The sequence below is a fragment of the Saccopteryx leptura genome, chromosome 5, assembly GCF_036850995.1.
Source record: "Saccopteryx leptura isolate mSacLep1 chromosome 5, mSacLep1_pri_phased_curated, whole genome shotgun sequence".
Taxonomy (NCBI): Eukaryota; Metazoa; Chordata; class Mammalia; order Chiroptera; family Emballonuridae; genus Saccopteryx; species Saccopteryx leptura.
The window spans coordinates 159892762-159911243 of record NC_089507.1 but is presented as its reverse complement, the minus strand read 5'-3'; the positions used below and the strand labels follow the sequence as shown (position 1 = coordinate 159911243).

The 18482-nt window shown below is 45.5% G+C and overlaps 2 protein-coding genes across 2 annotated transcripts; both read left to right on the top strand.

The window, feature by feature from the left end:
* The first annotated feature begins 2749 nt into the window (after window positions 1–2749).
* Window positions 2750–10473, top strand: TP53I3 (tumor protein p53 inducible protein 3). The gene is made up of 6 exons (XM_066386315.1): window positions 2750–2895; window positions 4970–5195; window positions 6244–6511; window positions 8093–8305; window positions 9193–9389; window positions 10103–10473. Exons 2-6 carry the CDS (start codon window positions 5058–5060, stop codon window positions 10283–10285), a joined length of 999 nt encoding a protein of 332 aa, XP_066242412.1. The 5' UTR covers window positions 2750–2895; window positions 4970–5057; the 3' UTR covers window positions 10286–10473.
* Window positions 10474–10987: 514 nt separating this feature from the next.
* SF3B6 (splicing factor 3b subunit 6) lies at window positions 10988–18394 on the top strand. The gene is made up of 4 exons (XM_066386316.1): window positions 10988–11159; window positions 13632–13750; window positions 17814–17952; window positions 18129–18394. The coding sequence occupies exons 1-4, from the start codon at window positions 11130–11132 to the stop codon at window positions 18216–18218; spliced, it is 378 nt and encodes a 125-aa protein (XP_066242413.1). The 5' UTR covers window positions 10988–11129; the 3' UTR covers window positions 18219–18394.
* The last annotated feature ends 88 nt before the right edge of the window (window positions 18395–18482 follow it).

Here is an 18482-nt window from a genome sequence, read left to right as displayed (position 1 = left end):
AAACTCTAATATTGCTCTTCAGATGATGCCCACCTAGATCGAAGGGGTGAGAGTAGGTGAGAAGACACATTCTGGAGAATCCTCAAAGGAGACGCATAGCAGGGCACTGAAGGATAACCAAGTATTCGCTCGACAGGAGAGCGAATATGACGTTAGGTGTCAGGCTACTGAGTTTGGATCTTATTCTTCAGTTACCAGCAGTAGAGGTTTCCTGTCCTCCCTGAGACACTAGAGTCTACCCGCAGAAGTAGCAAGGAATACCCACCACACAGGTTCCAGAAAAGGCCCCTCATGGACCTTCTTTCTGAATATACAGGCTTCCTTTGTTCCTTTCCTCGCAATGATGGCTTTGACATAGATGCAAGAGAAGGGATAAAGGCTGACATTTTTTTTTGTTTTTTTGTTTGTTTGTTTGTTTTTACAGAGACAGAGAGAGAGTGGGACAGACAGGAATGGAGAGAGAGATGAGAAGCATCAATTATCAGTTTTTCATTGCAACACCTTAGTTGTTCATTGATTGCTTTCTCATATGTGCCTTGACCTTGGGCCTTCAGCAGACCAAGTAACCCCTTGCTCAAGCCAGTGACCTTGGGTAGAAGCTGGTGAGCTTTGCTCAAACCAGATGAGCCCGCACTCAAGCTGGAGGCCTCCGTGTCTTGAATCTGGGTCCTCGACATCCCAGTCAAATGCTCTATCCACTGCGCCACTGCCTGGTCAGGCTGAAAGACATTTTTGTAAAACAGAATGCCTTATAAAAAGATATAATTGGGTAACCTTCTTGCAAGAGATGTGCTCAGCAGAGGGATATAAATAGAGAAAAGGACAGTTTGCAATTGATAGGAGAGAGTGTTTTGCAAGGCAGCCTGGTATAGTAAAAAGAGCCCCAGACCAGGACCCAGGAGATGTATACTGCTCTCAAAAATTAGGGGATATTTCAAAATGAATATGAAGCAATTTAAAAAAAGAAGCATTTGATTTACTTAATTTTTTTTTTTTTTTTTTTGTATTTTTCTGAAGCTGGAAACGAGGAGAGACAGTCAGACAGACTCCCGCATGCGCCCGACCCGGATCCACCTGGCACGCCCACCAGGGGCGATGCTCTGCCCACCAGGGGGCGATGCTCTGCCCATCCTGGGCGTTGCTATGCTGCGACCAGAGCCACTCTAGCGCCTGAGGCAGAGGCCACAGAGCCATCCCCAGCGCCCGGGCCATCTTTGCTCCAATGGAGCCTTGGCTGCGGGAGGGGAAGAGAGAGACAGAGAGGAAGGAGAGGGGGAGGGGTGGAGAAGCAGATGGGCGCCTCTCCTGTGTGCCCTGGCCGGGAATTGAACCCGGGACTTCTGCACGCCAGGCCGACACTCTACCACTGAGCCAACCGGCCAGGGCTGATTTACTTTATTAAACAAGAACATCAGAAAAGCAAATGACAAGTCAAAGCAAGTTCTATTATGCAAATGAGATGCAAAACCAACTTTTATTTTATTGGTGAAAATGCACTTGACAAAAGGCTGAATGTACTGGAGTATCTGCACGTTCCCTGGTCCCCTAATATTTGATTCCTGGCTCCAACACTCACTAGATATGTGCCCCTTGAAATCAATCTATCTGGGCTCCTTTTTAGTAGTGTTATTATGATCAAATAAGGAAATGCATGTGAAGAAATTACACAGCACTACAAGAAGTGTACCAGCACACACATATGTGGGTTCTTCTAACCCAGTGGTTCTTACCCTGGGACAATGTTGCCCCCCAGGGGATAGCTGCCAATGTCTGGAGACATTCCTTATTGTCCTTACTTGAGGAGGGTGCTACTGGTATCTAGTAGAAGGGCAGGGACGCTGTTTAACACCCCACAATACACAGGGCAGTCTTTTTTTTTTTTTTTACAGAGACAGAGAGAAAGTCAGAGAGAGGGATAGATAGGGACAGACAGACAGGAACGGAGAGAGATGAGAAGCATCAATCAGTTTTTCATTGCGACACCTTAGTTGTTCATTGATTGCTTTCTCGTATGTGCCTTGACTGGGGGGCCTTCAGCAGACCAAGTAACCCCTTGCTCAAGCCAGCGACCTTGGGTCCAAGGTGGTGAGCTTTTGCTCAAACCAGATGAGCCCCTGCTCAAGCTGGCGACCTCGGGGTCTTGAACCTGGGTCCTTCTGCATCCCAGTCCGACGCTCTATCCACTTCGCCACCGCCTGGTCAGGCAGGGCAGTCTTTTTTTTTATTATTTAATATTTTTAGGGCAGTCTTCCAGAACAATAACCTGGTCCAGAATATCAATAGTGCCAAGGCTGAGAATCCCTGAGCACTGGGCAGCGTGCTCTGGGGCCGCTTCTCACCGGTGCCCCAGGAAAGTGAGGAGAGCAGAGGTGGAAAGGACCCAGGACCACTGTTACCTCCCGTGTTCCCTATTGCTCCACTTTCCTCTCAGCGCCACGCTGCCCACCCTGCCCGAGATGCCCGGCCACAGCCAGGGCAGGATGCCAGAATCCCCGGTGTAAAAGGGGTAAAAGCCTGGCGGACTGGGAAACGGGCCAACTTCGGGTCTAGTTCCCTAGAGAGAGGGAAGTTTTCACTTCTCGCATGGGAGCTGGGAACAGTTTTTCCTGCCAAACCGAGAGAAAGATTGGTGTCTAGAAGCTCAAAGGAAAAGGAAATCTTATTTTCCGTCACCAGCTTTTCATTTTATTCCCCCACCAGCTTTGCTTGTTGAAGAGGGAAGGAGGAAACGGAAGGGAAGGAGGGGGTTGGTCCTGGTCTGCCACACCCCTCGCGCTGCCCCGACTGCAGCCAGCAGGTCGGCTAGTTGCTGCTGAAGCAGGCAGAGCTCCGAGTTCTGCTCCAAGGGCGGCAGGGATCTCGGGACGGCCGTGCCAGCTGAAGCAGCCTGAGTAGGTAAGTCACACGGACGCCAGTGACCCACGCGGGCCGGGGAGCCCCACTCAGAGCGAGCGGAATTTGCCTCCTGCTCCTCATAGTTTTCCTGCCCCACAGCATCCAAGGGTGAGACCATCCCTACTGCTTTCAAACTGTCCCAATCTGTGTCCTGTGTGCTGTCTGGGTTGGCTGGAACCTCATAGGAGGGCGGGGTGGAGTGGGGGGCTCAGATCTCCCGACGAAGGACAGAATGAGGCTGCTAGGGGCAGGAGCCCTGCAGCGAGTGGGCTTGGGCCCCCTGCTCTTATTACTGGACTGGAGGGGTCCCTTTGCCTGCCCTCATCAAAACTCACTAAGATACAAGCAGGAGTTTGCAGCCAAGGAAGTAAGGACTTATTAAGGAGATGGCACCATGCCCAGAGGCAAAGGTGGCTCATGCTCAAACCTGGCTTCTGAGGATTTCCAGGGCATGGATTATTAGGGGAAAAGTCATTAGTCATGGTGACTGATAGAGCTTGGGACCTGGTCTCTTCTGTTTGGTCAGTGCTAGGATAGGGGATAATTAATTCACCGTTGCTTCTGGTCCTGATGTCAGCCTTGCAGTAGCTCTGTCCAATTTCACAAGGACTTGTTCTGTGGGATCATTCCACTTTCCTGTGTCCAAAGATAAAACACAACTGAGGCCAAGATATGTTTAACTCTGTCTCATTCAATAGTCCCAGGACCTTGTTCCTAAGACCAAAACCTCATTGTCCCGAGGGCTTAATGATTCAGCAAGGGAGAGTCTGGTGAGTAAGTCAGGACGCTGGGTGAGGCCAGATTGAGTCTGGTGAGTAAGTCAGGACGCTGGGTGAGGCCAGATTGAGTCAAAAGAAAAAAAATAAAAGGCCAGATTAAAGAAAATAAGGTTTTAGGGCAGCTACCCCAGTGACCTGCGCGGGCAGGGAGTCCATCTCACAGGGAGAGGAATTCACCTCCTGCTCCTCAGTGTTTCCCTGCTCTGCAGCGTCCACCCGGTGAGGCCATCCCGACTCCATTCACCCAGTCCCAATCTGTGTCCTCTCTGTGGACTCCATCTGGATTGGCTGGGACCTTAGAGGAAGGAGAACGAGAGGTGGGGAGCAGACCTTCAGGAGACCAAGGAAAGGAGGCCAGCGGCAGGGGCCCTGTAGCATGGGCTTGAGTGTTACACTCCTGTTATCAGTCTGAAGGGGGCCATTTGCCTGCATACATCATAGCCCAATAAGACACAAATAGGAGGTTACAGCTAAGAAAGTCAAGATTTATTAAGAAGATTGTGCCATGCCAAGAGTCACAGGTAGTTCATGCTCAAATACTTGGCTCCCCAATGGCTTCCAGGGGATGGATTATACAGGACGGGGCAAAAGTAGGCTTAAAGTTGTGAGTAAGCAAAACACAGTTTATTCTTGTATTATTATTTAATTATTATATTACTGTCCATTGGAACAACTGTAAGCCTACATTTGCCCCACCCTATATAGCAAAAAGGTGCTTAGTCATGGTGACTGATGGAGTTTGGATCCTGGTCTCTATTGACTGGTCAGTGTTAGGGTAGAGGGTAACTGATCATTGCATCTGGTCCTGATGTCAGCCTTGGAGTTGTTCTGTCCAGTTTCACAAAGATTTGTTCTATGGAATCGCTGCACTTTCCTGTGTCCAAAGTTAAAACACAACTGAGGCCAAGATATTATGTTTAACTCTGTCTCAGTAGTCAATAGACCCAGGACCTTGTTCCTAAGATTATTGGTTGCTGATCAAAGGATTCAGTTTGGTGGGTGAGTCGGAGTGCTAGGTGAGGTCAATTTGAGTTAAAGGAAATATAGTAAATAAATACATACATAAATACATAAGTATATAAATAAAAGGCCAGATTACAGAAAATAATATTTAGCCCTGGCTGGATAGTTCAGTTGGTTAGAGTGTCGTCCTCATATGCTAAGGTTGCAGGTTCAATCGCCTGTCAGGGCACATACAAAAATCAACCAATGAATGCATAAATAAGTGGACCAACTAATTGATGCTTCTCTCTCTCTTCCCCTTCCTTTCTCTCTCATACCAATTAATTAAAAAGATATATACTTCAAGAAAAGGAGGTTTCTGCGCTATACTGCTCAAAGACCCTCGCGTTCCGGCCTTGCTCTGCTCCTTGTCCTCAGGCAATGTTAGCCGTGCACTTTGACCAGCCGGGAGGGCCAGAAAACCTCTACCTGAAGGAGGTGCCCAAGCCCAGCCCAGGAGAGGGGGAGGTCCTCCTGAAGGTGGCAGCCAGTGCCCTGAACCGGGCCGACATACTCCAGGTACTCAGGGTTCAGGGCGGGACTCCAGGGCCATCAATAACCATGCAGACAGGTGAAGGAATGACCAGGCACTGCCAGTAACATGCATCCTGAGGTGTGTGCAGAGTGTCGGCTGGGGGTCTCCTTTGTTTACAGATACAGGGATATGGTATTTGCAAAGTAGAACCCACCGTGAGTTAATCCATAGTCTGCTCAGGCTGCCAGATACAGAGAAGGGAGTTATCATTTGGTGAGGGGGTATGTTTGTTAGGCCATACCTCATTAACTCTGTAGACAACCCTGTTTGCCGTTTGTATTCTACATGAAGATGTTCACCTGAAACCTATGTACTATTATTGATCAATTGCACCCCATTAAATTTAATTTTTAAACAAACAAAAAACTGAGGGTCCCAGAGTAGGAATGGAGCAGTACTCAGAATTTTCTTCTGTCTGCTATGTGAAGAGCTAAACTGAACCAGCTACAGTGGTTGGGGTAAATAAGAAATGCACACCAGGGTCTCCTGGGGCATTCTTTCACAACAAACATGCCTGGGACCCAGACACGCGCACTTTGAAGAATCTCAGATGGTTCTGATGCGCACTCCTTGTTCAGTCCCTCTGCTCTGCCGCCCTGGTCAGCGGCTTCTGAGTATCCCAGTGAATAAAGACAGAGCTGGGCACTTCACATACGAGAACTATTATTTAGGAGTCCACAGTTTAGTAGCACGAGTCCTGCTACTAATTTACTTTATGACCTTGGACAGGGCATTTCCCTATTCAGGCCTCAGTTCCTCCATTTGTAAAACAAGGGGTTTAAATGAGGGGAAAAGCTAATGTTACTAGTTGTGACATCCATTGACTATGTGACTTACCACCTCTTATTTGCACAAAACAAATGACCTCTCTTCTCTCTTTTCCTGCCCTAAAAAAACAAAAACAAAACAAAACACCTGACTTTATTCTGAATTTTCTGTTGGAAAAACGGAGGGACCATTGGAAGAGGGCTAGGGACGGTAACAGGCAGATTTCTGATCACGCTCAGCACTAGTGCCGTCCTTTCTCTGCAGAGACAAGGCCAGTATGCCCCACCCCCAGGAGCCAGCAGCATTTTGGGAGTCGAGGCATCTGGACACGTGGAAGAGCTGGGACCTGGCTGCCAGGGGCACTGGAAGAAGGGGGATCCAGCCATGGCTCTGCTGCCTGGTGGGGGTCAGGCTCAATATGTCACTGTCCCCGAAGGGCTCCTCATGCCCATCCCAGTAGGACTGACCCTGCCCCAGGCTGCAGCCATCCCCGAGGCCTGGCTCACCGCCTTCCAGCTATTACATCTCGTAGGTGAGGAGCCCTCCCCAAGCCTCCCCTCCATGCTCAGTCCATACCACGTGGCCCAACTGCTTCCGACTTCCACCTCAAAATCTAGTAGTTTTCCAGAGCAGCTTTGTCCCGGCCACTCAGCCACACCCAGCCCTAGCACCTGACCCTCCTATACCACCAGTAGTGTCAGGTCCTTAGACCATTTTAGCAGTGGCTTGATGTTGAGGCTGAAAATCATGGTTATCAGACAGAAGGCCTGTGCATGCCTCACACTGTGGCCCATAGTCATCCCAGCTTCTCACAGTCATGCTGAGCTTCTCTCTGGGAGTCCTAGGACAGCAGAAGGGGCCGTTGCGTCAACTCTCATTCCTCCCAATCCCATTGAGGCCAGCCAAAAGATGATGTGAGGGAGCTTAAGAGAGTCTTTCAGGAAGTTCATGTAACTGGAAGACAAAGCATGCACAAGAATGAGATGATCATAGAGTTCAGAAGACCCTGTCTCTAACAGTAGCTCAAGATGGGAAAAGTTGGTGTGGGCAAAGGTGGTCAGAGAAGTCTTTCTGGAAGAGAAGGACTTGAGGGGTGGATAGAGTTGTGGACAGAAGGCAGCCACAGTGGCCTAAGACAGCGTCTTTTTCCTAGTGAGAAAGGTAGGATTGTCTGCTCCACTCACAAGTGAAGGATGATAATTATCGTTTGTGATAAATGAGGCTGGGACTAGATTGTGGTGGCCTTGAATTGCAGGCTGTCTGGACTTGATACAAAAGCCAATCGAGAGCCACATTACATTTTTGAGGAGAAAGTGACATAATGAAAGCTCCGTTTTAGGGAGAAGCCTAGGGCCAGGTGTGTAGTGCCTGGCTTAGTGAGATCAAGTGGAGGCCAGTTTCAGACGGAAGGACTGGTGATGACAGTGGGAATGCTGAATATTCTTTCTTATTCAGGAATAGGTCAAAGGTATGCATATTGGTATTACATATTTCATAGGTAAAACAGATTACAGATGTGGCTGCTAATAACTTTCAAAAAGTAGTTGCTCACTTTGACCAGACGCAATAAGACAAAAAATAACTATCGATACGATCACTAAAGAAAGTAAGAAATGGCCCTGGCTGGATGGCTCAGTGGTAGAGCGTCGGCCTGGCGTGCAGGAGTCCCGGGTTCGATTCCCAGCCAGGGCACACAGGAGAAGCGCCCATCTGCTTCTCCACCCCTCCCCCTCTCCTTCCTCTCTGTCTCTCTCTTCTCCTCCCGCAGCCAGGGCTCCACTGGAGCAAAGTTGGCCCGGGCGCTGAGGATGGCTCTATGGCCTCTGCCTCAGGCGCTAGAATGGCTCTGGTTGCAACAGAGGGACGCCCCAGATGGGCAGAGCATCGCCCCCTGGTGGGCATGCTGGGTGGATCCCAGTCAGGCGCATGCAGGAGTCTGTCAGACTGCCTCCCCGTTTCCAACTTCAGAAAAATACAAAAAAAAAAAAAAGCAAGCAAGATATCTGGCATTTGGTGGTCCCAGGGCCTAGTGATCATGGCAGAATATGCCTAATGTGGACAATATGTAGCAGTTGCAAAGTAAAGAGAATGGTTCCTATACTTTCTGTCACAGGAAAAGTTCAGCCCGGAGACTCTGTGCTAATCCATGCAGGATTAAGTGGGGTGGGCACAGCTGCCACCCAACTCGTCCGGATAGCTGGAGCTATTCCACTGGTCACAGGTAGCTCCCAGGACAAGCTTCAAATAGCAGAAAAACTCGGAGCAGCTGCCGGAATCAACTACAAAGAAGAGGATTTTTCTGAAGCAGCCATGAAATTCACCAAAGGTAAACAATAGTCTCTGCAGCTCAGCAGGAAATTTCAGAGATGATTAAATAAAATCCTAATCAGCCTCAAGGTTGCCGGTACTCTAGATCTGTCTTGCCCCTGCTAAATGCACAACAGCTGCCCTGGCCAAGTTCTAGTACTCTGGTGTTTGACCTCTGGAGACAGACAGGCAGTAAGAATTTAGGATGAAGACAAGTTTCCATGTGTATTCTTGGGATATGATTCACACATGTCTTAGAAACTGAATAATCATATAGAGTTGGCCCAGAATTATCCAGAACCTCTTATTCCCAAGCAGCCAATATAGAATGAGTTAAGAAGAGCCATGGGGCAGGGAGCAGTTTGGAGGTGGTCATAGTAAGGCTGGGCTGGTAGCTTCCTAAATGGATGAGCCTCTGTATTCCAAAGCCCAATCTGAACAGTTTTTGGCACATCCCCGCTTTCAAAAATTGAAAAGGGGAGAGATAACACGGAAGCTAGCAAAGCTACAATCCAAACAACCCAGTGCAGACACTTCATAACTTAGATGTGAACTACTAGCCTGCCCTGTAGCCTGGGGTGGACCTCCCCTGTTCTGTTCTCATTCATGCCCAGGTGCCAGTGGGTTCTCTTATATGGGCGTTGGGGATGATACCAGACCATGAATTGCCCCATTTCCCTCTAGCTGTGGCCAGAGATCATAAAAGATGAACTATTGATATTTCACGCATGTATGATAAAGTTCAGCTACCTCAACTCCATTTACAAGTGTTTCTATAAGCAGTGTTCCTGGTTCCAATCTATAGGTTTACTGATATTTATTTATACCCCTATATCCACAAATGTGCCATAGAATCTTATTTTGCATCTGTGTGACTGGCATCACAAATTGTGTTTCATGTGGAAGGTGCTGGAATCAACCTTATTCTAGACTGCATAGGAGGATCCAACTGGGAGAAAAATGTCAACTGCCTGGCTGTTGATGGTCGCTGGGTTCTCTATGGTCTGATGGGAGGAGCTGATGTCAGTGGGCCTCTGTTTTCAAAGCTACTTTTCAAACGAGGAAGTCTGATTTCCAGTCTGCTGAGATCTAGGGACAAAAAGGTGAGTGATGAGTGAAAAGAAACCTAGTACCCAGAGAAGTGTGATTCGTGTCTAAAACCCCAGGAAGGGAAGGCATGTCACATCTTAAGTTAGGGAGCCTAGTGTAGAAACCTGCCCTGCCCGTCTGTGGATAGAGTTAAACCAATTTCACAGAACTAATTAAAACTGGTCAACAGCTTTCACATCTTGGAAAAAGGGTAACTAATACTTCACATGTGAGACCCGAGGAGTCTTTCTGACAGAATAAACAAAGCATTGATCATATTAGGAAATACTTTTAACAGTTCGAGTTTGTTTTGAAAGGCAGAACTCTTCTCAGTATGCTTAGTAAGCCTCTTAACCTGCAATTTCGGTGTGCCAGCTTTTGGGATGTTTCCCAACTGGGTTTCACAGCGACTGGGGGATACAGAATTTAAACCCTTTGAACTGAGCCTATGTAAGACCTGTCTGTGGCTGCCTCCTGCTTGATGCCTTTTTTTTTAAAGCAGCCCTTGGGCTCTCAGTGACACTAATATTTTACTCCAGGCTCAGCCTTTATCTGGAACAGAACAGGTTACATATTTGGGGGGATGCACATCCATCTGGTAATGAAGGGATTAGTTACCCCTATGTGCTTTTGTGCACGTTTCAGGGAGCAGAAAGGCTAATAAAGCAGGAATGGGGATTAGGTAAAACCTCTGTCCAAGCTAATGGTCTCCTTTTCCTTATCTCAGTACAAGCAAATGCTGGTGAAGTCTTTTACTGAACAAATTCTGCCCCACTTCTCCATGGAGGGCCCCCAACGTCTATCACCGGTTCTGGACAAAGTCTTTCCCCTGGCTGAAATCCAAGAGGCCCATAAGTACATGGAGAGTAATCAGCACGTGGGCAAAATCGTCCTGGAGATACCCCAGTGAAGTGGGCACGGGGAGGGGGGCAGAAAACGCGTACCTCAGGCCTTCGCAGACAACCTGTTTAAAATTCACTGTATGCAGGCAAGAGACCCGCTACTGCTCCACGCCCACCTGTAACCCCTGGGCCTTCCACGGCCTCGTCAATTGCTCCGTGTAAGATTGGTCTAAGGAAATAAAGCATCTTAAAAAGAGCGGTCTACGCACTATGGGTGACACCCGGGCGCGGGGCGGGGATGAGATAGGAGATGGAACAAGCATCGACCCGGGGATTACAGGGGCAGCCGGGCCAGCAGATACTCAACCTTCAGGGTCTGTGCCCGGTCCCGAATACGGAGTCAGAACCCTGTAGATCCTGCTTCGCGTACTTCCGGGAGCGGGACCTACCTACCTGGCCCTCACCGCCGCAGGCGCCCTGCAACCTCGGGACTCCGTCCCCTTCCGAAACTCCCCTGAGAGTAGCCCCGCCTTTAGTCCCTCTCCTCGGGCCCCGCCCCCTTCAGTCAGCTTCTGTTCAGGGCCGACCCGACCGGAACACCATCCATTCTTTAGTTCAGCTCCGCCCCTCTCGGTCCGTTGCCCGGAAGTGTCTGGGATCCTCACCTTTCAATCTTCCGGTCTCATAGTTAACTCGGGCTCGTTTTGACCCGGAGGCTTTTCAGAAAGGGATATACGTCAGCACGTTTCGACTGAGGCGTGGTTATTCCTGCGTGTTACTATAGCCGCTTCCGGCAGAGCCTGGATGTTGATTTCCTGTGTCTAACGCCGTGTTGAGCTCGAACCTAGCGAGCTCCGGAGGAGTAAAGGGCAATTTCAGTATTTGCTTCGGTAACTTCATCGGCCAGCCAAGATGGCGATGCAAGCGGCTAAGAGGGCGAACGTGAGTATCGCGGACTTCTGCTGAAGACGGGGGAGGACCTTGCTGCTGCACATTCTCGGCAGCCTGGTGTGGTCCTCCTCCGTTCCCGGGGCTGGAAAGCCGAGAAGTTACCGTACTGTCGGAGCGAATTTCAGTTTGGCCGGGTCCATAGAGATATGACCATTAAGAAACATTTCTGCCTGACCTGTGGTGGTGCAGTGGATAAAGCGTCGACCTGGAAATGCTGAGGTCGCCGGTTCGAAACCCTGGGCTTGCCTGGTCAAGGCACATATGGGAGTTGATGCTTCCAGCTCCTCCCCCCTTCTCTCTCTCTCTCTGTCTCTCTCCCTCTCTCTGTCCTCTCTAAAAATGAATAAATAAAATAAAATTTAAAAATTAAAAAAAAAAAAAAAAGAAACATTTCTGTCCCCACCCCTTGTAAGAGCTTCTTAGGTCTCTTATCTAGTGTCAGTGGTAGTGTTAACCCTACAGTTTTTGTTTGTTTGTTTGTTTTTTGCTTTTTTTACAGGGACAGAGAGAGTCAGATACAGGGATAGATATAGACAGACAGGAACGGAGAGAGATGAAAAGCATCAATCATCAGTTTTTCGTTGCAACATCGTAGTTGTTCATTGATTGCTTTCTCATATGTGCCTTGACCGGGGGCCTTCAGCAATTATGTTTATTGAACAGCGACTTTGTGCCAAACACTAGTAGAGATATTGGAAATACAGCTTTGAATGAAACCAAAAGGCTTACTGCTTACATTCTTATGTTAGGGAGTGGGCATTATAGAACCCTTTAAAAGTCTCAAAAGAGGGTGTTCAATGTTAAGATTCTGAGAGGTATAGTAAGATGAAGACAGATAATTGGACATGGTAAGATGGAGACTTTTGGTGACTTATGATTTTCATTTCAGCGGATGAAAACTTAGTTGGGGTGGAATGAAAAGAGGGTGGAAGTTGAGAAAGTGGAGACAGTTCTTTCTACAAGTTTTCATATAGATAGGGAGAAGAGAGATTGGATGGGTAGCTTTTTTATTTTTAAAGATGGGATGCCAATGGGAGTGATTCAGTAAGTGGGAAGAACAGGTAATGTAGGAGAAAGGTAAGTTCAGGAGCGGTTTGGAGTAGATGGGGAGTTGGCAAAGTACTGAGAGGGATGTCGATTGGCAGGTTTAGTAATATGAGTCTAAGGTACTTACCATTTGGTCATATCTTTTTTTTTTTTTTTTTTTTTTTCCTTCAAATAAACAAGAGCCAAAGTCATTCCTAGTATGGGCAGTGAAGAGAATACAGCCCAATTCAGATATTAGAGGGAGCAGTGGTGGTAAGGCGTGAAGAGAGAAGAGAAGGTGTGATACAGGGTCTTGCTGTATGGGAAAGCAGATTTACTAGAGAAGTATACTGTGATTGACAACTTATCCTCAAATCTTAAAATCTAAAACTTTATCATACTTACTTGTTTACTATTTGTCACCATTACTAGTTTGAGGGCAGAGAATAAGTGTATTACTCTTCCATTTATACAACATAGCTTAATGCCTGAAATAGTTGCCAGTTTAATAAATAATAAGCAAATTAATATCTGTAATGTCATTAAATATGTTAATCAGAAGCACAGAATCTGGATGGGAGATATAGTACATACTTGAAAGTCATCAACTCAATGTGGAAATCATGTTTGTGGTCAAGAGCTAAGGGGTGTATACAAAGGGTCAAGACAAGAAGTCTTAAGATAAAATTCTGTGGAAGAGCACATTTTAATGGCAGAGGAGACTGAGAAGAAGTAACTAGCCAGAGAGTTAGGAGACAGCCAAGGAAATGGAGTCAGAGGCTTAGAGAAGTTAGGTATGATGAGAATTGAACGCTGCAAGTGAAAGGTCTTAGTGTGTAAAAGCACTTTCATCCGAGTTTTGTGTTGGAAGCTAAATTGTGATAGGTTGATGAGTGTCCGTGAAATAAAGAATATGAGGCAATAACTATAGACTTCCTCTTTCCAGATGTTTAACTGAACAGAAATAGAGCAAGATAGGGCAATAGCTAGTAAGTTTGGGGAAGGCAGAAACCTTGTGGGGGGTTTTCCTTCACTGTGTGATCCTAATACTACCGAGCCAGGTGTATACATAGAGAAGGTGCTCAATAAATACTTGCTGAATGAATGAAAAGGAAACCAAATAAGTATTTTGTTTTGTGTAACAATGGCAGTACATAAGCAGACCGCTCACCTGAGGGATATAAGAAACTAGTCATATTGGCAATCAAAACTAAATAAAGCACTGACTGAAAACCTGATATCAGCCCCTTATTAGTTCCTACAAATAGTCTTCCCTAAAACCAGTGCCCAGTTGCTTTTCCGAAGAGCATGCCATTTTTAGTAATATCAGATTATAATTCTTATTATAGGTTTTTAAAATTATTTTTTATTATGACAAATTTTTAAATGGTAGCACTCTTTCTCCTGATTATAATGAGTACATGTTTCTTATTTTAGATTCGACTTCCCCCTGAAGTAAATAGGATTTTGTATATAAGAAATTTGCCTTACAAAATCACAGCTGAAGAAATGTATGATATATTTGGGAAATACGGACCTATTCGTCAAATCAGAGTGTAAGTACTGAGACTTTTGAAGTGTCATTTAAATAAAATGATTGTGTAATCTGTGGTCCTGGAATGAGGGCTGACTGCAAGGGCTTACCTGAGATCCTAGAGGCTAATCGATTGAAGAAGTCAGAGAGATACAATTTTTTTGTCTTTTTTGCAAGGGAAAAATACCTACTGAGACCCTCATGATCCAGCTCAATGAGAGCCAAATAGTTGTGGAATTACAGAGAGCATGAATGGTTTGAGGGGACTGAAAGGGGAGAAAAGGAACTATTTATTGCATACCTACTATTTGTAAAGTCTACTACGCTATGTTTTTTATACACATTTACTCTAATTTTTCTCAACAACCTTCACTATCTACTGACTACAGAATTGCTGAATACACTGAGTAAAGGAATATAAATGTAACTTAGAAAAATGATTTTTTTTTCAACTACAACTTTCTGTGGAAGGTTGAAGGGTATAGGGGACTGTTTCCCTGATCTGCTTTTTTAAAATATCATGCTTACTCAGTAATCCTCTGATTTTTCTGAAGCAAAATAGTCTCATTTTGGAGAAATAAAGAAAAAGTCATATTACTTATAATACAGGCAGTCCCTGGGTTATGAACAAAATAGGTTTTGCAGTTTTGTTCTTAAATTGAATTTGTATGTAAGTTGGAACAGGTACATTTACGTATTAAATGCAATTAGACAGATGTATCTTCACATGGTATTTATTTTATTTCTGTGCAAATACATACTTAACCATTTTCAAATACAACCTTAAGCAATCTTGGATGATGCAGAAGGCGATGGTCCTGTTGGAAAGGATGGGACTGGTGTTAGAGAGTCAGGGTTTGATTCTGCTGCTGGGGTCAGTTTCTTGAAGACGGCATCGGGGAAGGTGTGTACACAGCTTTTCTTTTTCTCATCATCAGTGGCCCTGTAGCATCTCAGGCCTTCGGTAACTGTACGGTAAACTCTGGTGAACCTCTCTGTGTAGGATCTTGCTCCTCTAATTTTGCCACTTCTGCTTCAATGAGATGAAATGCATCAACTAACTGTCTTATAGAAATCTTTGCTTCTGGAGTTTCTAGGTCCCTGTTTTCTTTCCTAAATTCTATCATCTGCTGCTCTAGTTCCAAAAGGTCTTCTCTGGTTAGTTCTTTGCCATGGGGGTTGAGTAACTCTATGGTATCACTTTCATTGATGTCCAACTGGAATTGATTACCAATGGCCCGTGTAGAATTGTTTGTAAGTTGTATGTAAGCCAGATATTTGTAACTCAGAGACAATACTAAAAAAAAGTATGGGGGAAGAATTGCAATACATGTTCGTGTTTAAATTTAAATTAAATCCAAATTTAAATTGAAAAGTTCATACCTTCAAATGATATTTCTTGAACGTCTAAATGCTATTTATTTTAATAAGTGCTCTTATTTGCAGCACTGTCACGCAGCCCTGTGTGGAGGTGATACTGTGTCTGTTTCATAGGTGAGACTGTCAAGGCCCAGAGAGTAAAAGTAACTTTCTAGCTTCACACAATTATTTAGTGACAAAATCTTCTGATTTTAAATTAAATTTCTACTGGCCCTAGCCAGTAGCTCAGTTGGTTAGAGCATTGTCTCGGTACACCAAGGTCGTGGTTTTGATCCCCGTCAGGGCACATAAACGAAGCAACCAATGAATACACACCAAATGGAATGGCTGGGTAGAACAAGGAGTTAAGGCTTCTCTCTTTCTCTCCCTCCCCATCTTTCAATCCTTCCCCCTCTCTTTCTCTCCCTCCCCCTTTTTCTCTCCCCTCCCCCTTCTTTCTCTCCCTTCCCTCTTTCTCTCCCTCCCCCCTCCCTCTCTCTCCTCCACCTCTGTCAAATCAATGGAAAATTAAAAAAGGAAAAAGAATCAACCAATGAATTCATAAATAAGTGGAACAACAAATTGATGTTTTTTTTTCTCTTTTCCTCTCTCTCTAAAAATGTACTGGGACACATAAGATGAAGAGTCTTTAAAATTCAGTTAGTCTATCCCTGCTCTTCCTAAGAAGAGAGAAGGGGAAGAATGGGAGATGCTTTTGTTTTGTTTTGTTAGCTTCCTGGAGAAAAGATGTAACAGAAAGTAGATCTCGAGTTTTCAAATGCTTACTAGCACTTGTGGAATAGGGAACACTTTGGGAGCTAAAAAAAAAAAGCTTGCCCTAAGAAACTTAATATCATAAGTTTTTTATGTTTTTATTCCAAAGGGAAAACTAGGTAGACTTTTTGGGGAAATCTTTGGGGCAGTTCCCAGCTTTCATATCTGATACATTCTTGAAACTGATTAAAAGTCAAAAGTCTGAAATGGTAAGACCTCTTAGAGAGGAAAGAGTATTATAAAATCCCACAGCAGAGCCATGCAACCTGACAGAGTGAGAGCATCAATGACACTGGCGCCCTCCAGCCCCTGCAGTGCTCTGTGCCTTTCCCATCCCCTTTACAGGAAGCACAGCCCTGCCTGGGGCCCAAGACTATAGCCTGCCCTTCCCTCAGGCCCGCAGCCTATGCAGGGACTATGGCAGACCACCGTTTTGAACCTTAATGCACAGTTGCATTGGGTGGCTGGAACAGAGATAGAGGCAAGGGGTCCATCTTGATCACACCGAGCATAGCTGAGTAGGATCTCTGCCCACTGTCCCCACTAACAAGCACATGGCCATCTGTTCCTTGCAGGACACTTGCATACCTAATCCCCTAACAGAAGCTGGTGGGGAGGGGGAGGGAAAACCCATGTGAGAAGCAGCCCCCATATCTGTGAGCCAGGTCCAGCTTCCACTTCCTGCTGCCCCTCAGCCTTCTGCCCTGGCTCACAGATAACCCCACCCACCAGCATGCTTCCACCCCTCTCCACAGAAGTCCAGCTCCAAGGCAGTTTTTAATGCATGACAGTGAGATTGTATTAAAAATGAATGTATGAAAGTAAGGGGCTGGCTATATTATATTTTTAAAAGGCCAAGGCTTTTCTAAGAAAAATGCGAGAAACTACATGAACTCTCTCTACGCTGGAGGACATCCTTTTCTGGCCATCAGGGATGATGGTTGACTGGACTGTTTTCTGATATGTAAATACCTCGTTTAGAATTTTGCCATCTTGGTTTAGGGGCTTCCCTCCTACCCCACCCTCACAAAATGTTTTTTTTTTTTAATGTATTTGATAAATCTTAGTAAAATATTGCCCAGAAACATATTTCTTGAATTGCTGGGGATTGCTTTATCTTTAAGAATTGAAGCTATAATTAAATTAGGGTTTGAGGAAAATCTAAATATTTAGAAACGAGGGATAAATTCCCAATAAAGCATTGGGGCCCTGGCTGGTTGGTTCAGCAGTAGAGTGTCGGCCCAGCATGTGGAAGTCTCAGGTTGGATTCCCTGCCAAGACACACAGGAGAGGCGCCCATCTGCTTCTCCATCCTTCCCGTTCTCCTTTCTCTCTATCACTCTCTTCTCCTGCAGAGAAGGCTCCATAGGAGCAAATTGGCCCAGGTGCTGAGGACGGCTCCATGGCTACCTCCTCAGGTGCTAGAATGGCTCGGGTTGCAGTGGAGCAACACCCCAGATGGGCAGAGCATCGCCCCCTGGTGGGCATGCCAAGTGGATCCTGGTCAGGCGCATGAGGGATTCTGTCTGCCGCACCCCCCTTCTCACTTTGGACAAAAACAAAACAAAAAAAGTAAATAAAGAAAGCATTGGTTCTGTTGCATGAATGCACAGTAAGAAAACCCCGTTCAGACATTGCTGACTAATAGCCATCACTCCTCAGTACTGTACTTCCAGTGTAAGACTGGAAGTTGGTTCTTAGTATGAGACATGGGAAAGACTAGAACATGAAGACTGTAACAAAGCTTCAAGCTAGTTCTTTGCTGTTCTTGCTTTAGTAGCTATATTAGTATTCTTGATGTAACAGTTTAACCTATAGCTATTTTACTTTAAAACAAAAATTATCTAATTCAAGAGATTATAGTCTTATCAGCATATCTATCCATAATGTTTATTTTCTCTTATGGTTTTCAGGTAAATGTGTGTGTAATTAAGTCTGATTCAACTCTGCAGGGGGAACACACCTGAAACTAGAGGAACAGCTTATGTGGTCTATGAAGACATCTTTGATGCCAAGAATGCATGTGATCACCTGTCAGGATTCAATGTTTGTAACAGATACCTTGTGGTTTTGTACTATAACGCCAACAGGGTGAGTATTGCCATGGTTCTTGTGTGGGAAGCCTGTGTAAGAATTAGTGCAAAACTGCACTATTACTGCACAGTGCACCGTGTGTACCCCGAGTTCTTTATTAGCTAGTGCTATCACTGAAATCCATTTGACAATAGATTGATAACTGTTCATTTTGGTGCTTCCCACATTTTCAGGCATTTCAGAAGATGGACACAAAGAAGAAGGAAGAACAGTTGAAGCTTCTCAAAGAGAAATATGGCATCAACACAGATCCACCAAAGTAAATGTTTTTCCCGTTTTCATTTTGGAATGAAACCCCATGAATCACCACCACTACCCTCTTTTTAGTTTTTAATTAATGCTGAAGATTGTGATTTCTTATTTGAGGTTCAAAATGACCTGCTTAAAACTTTGATACATGTGGGAATATATTATTAGTAAACTTGTAGTTTTTGTAAAACTATGTCAGTGTTTCTCTTGAACTTTCCCCTCCTGTTTGACACCAGGGGGATAAATAGCAGTTGAACAATACCAAGAATTATTTGGTG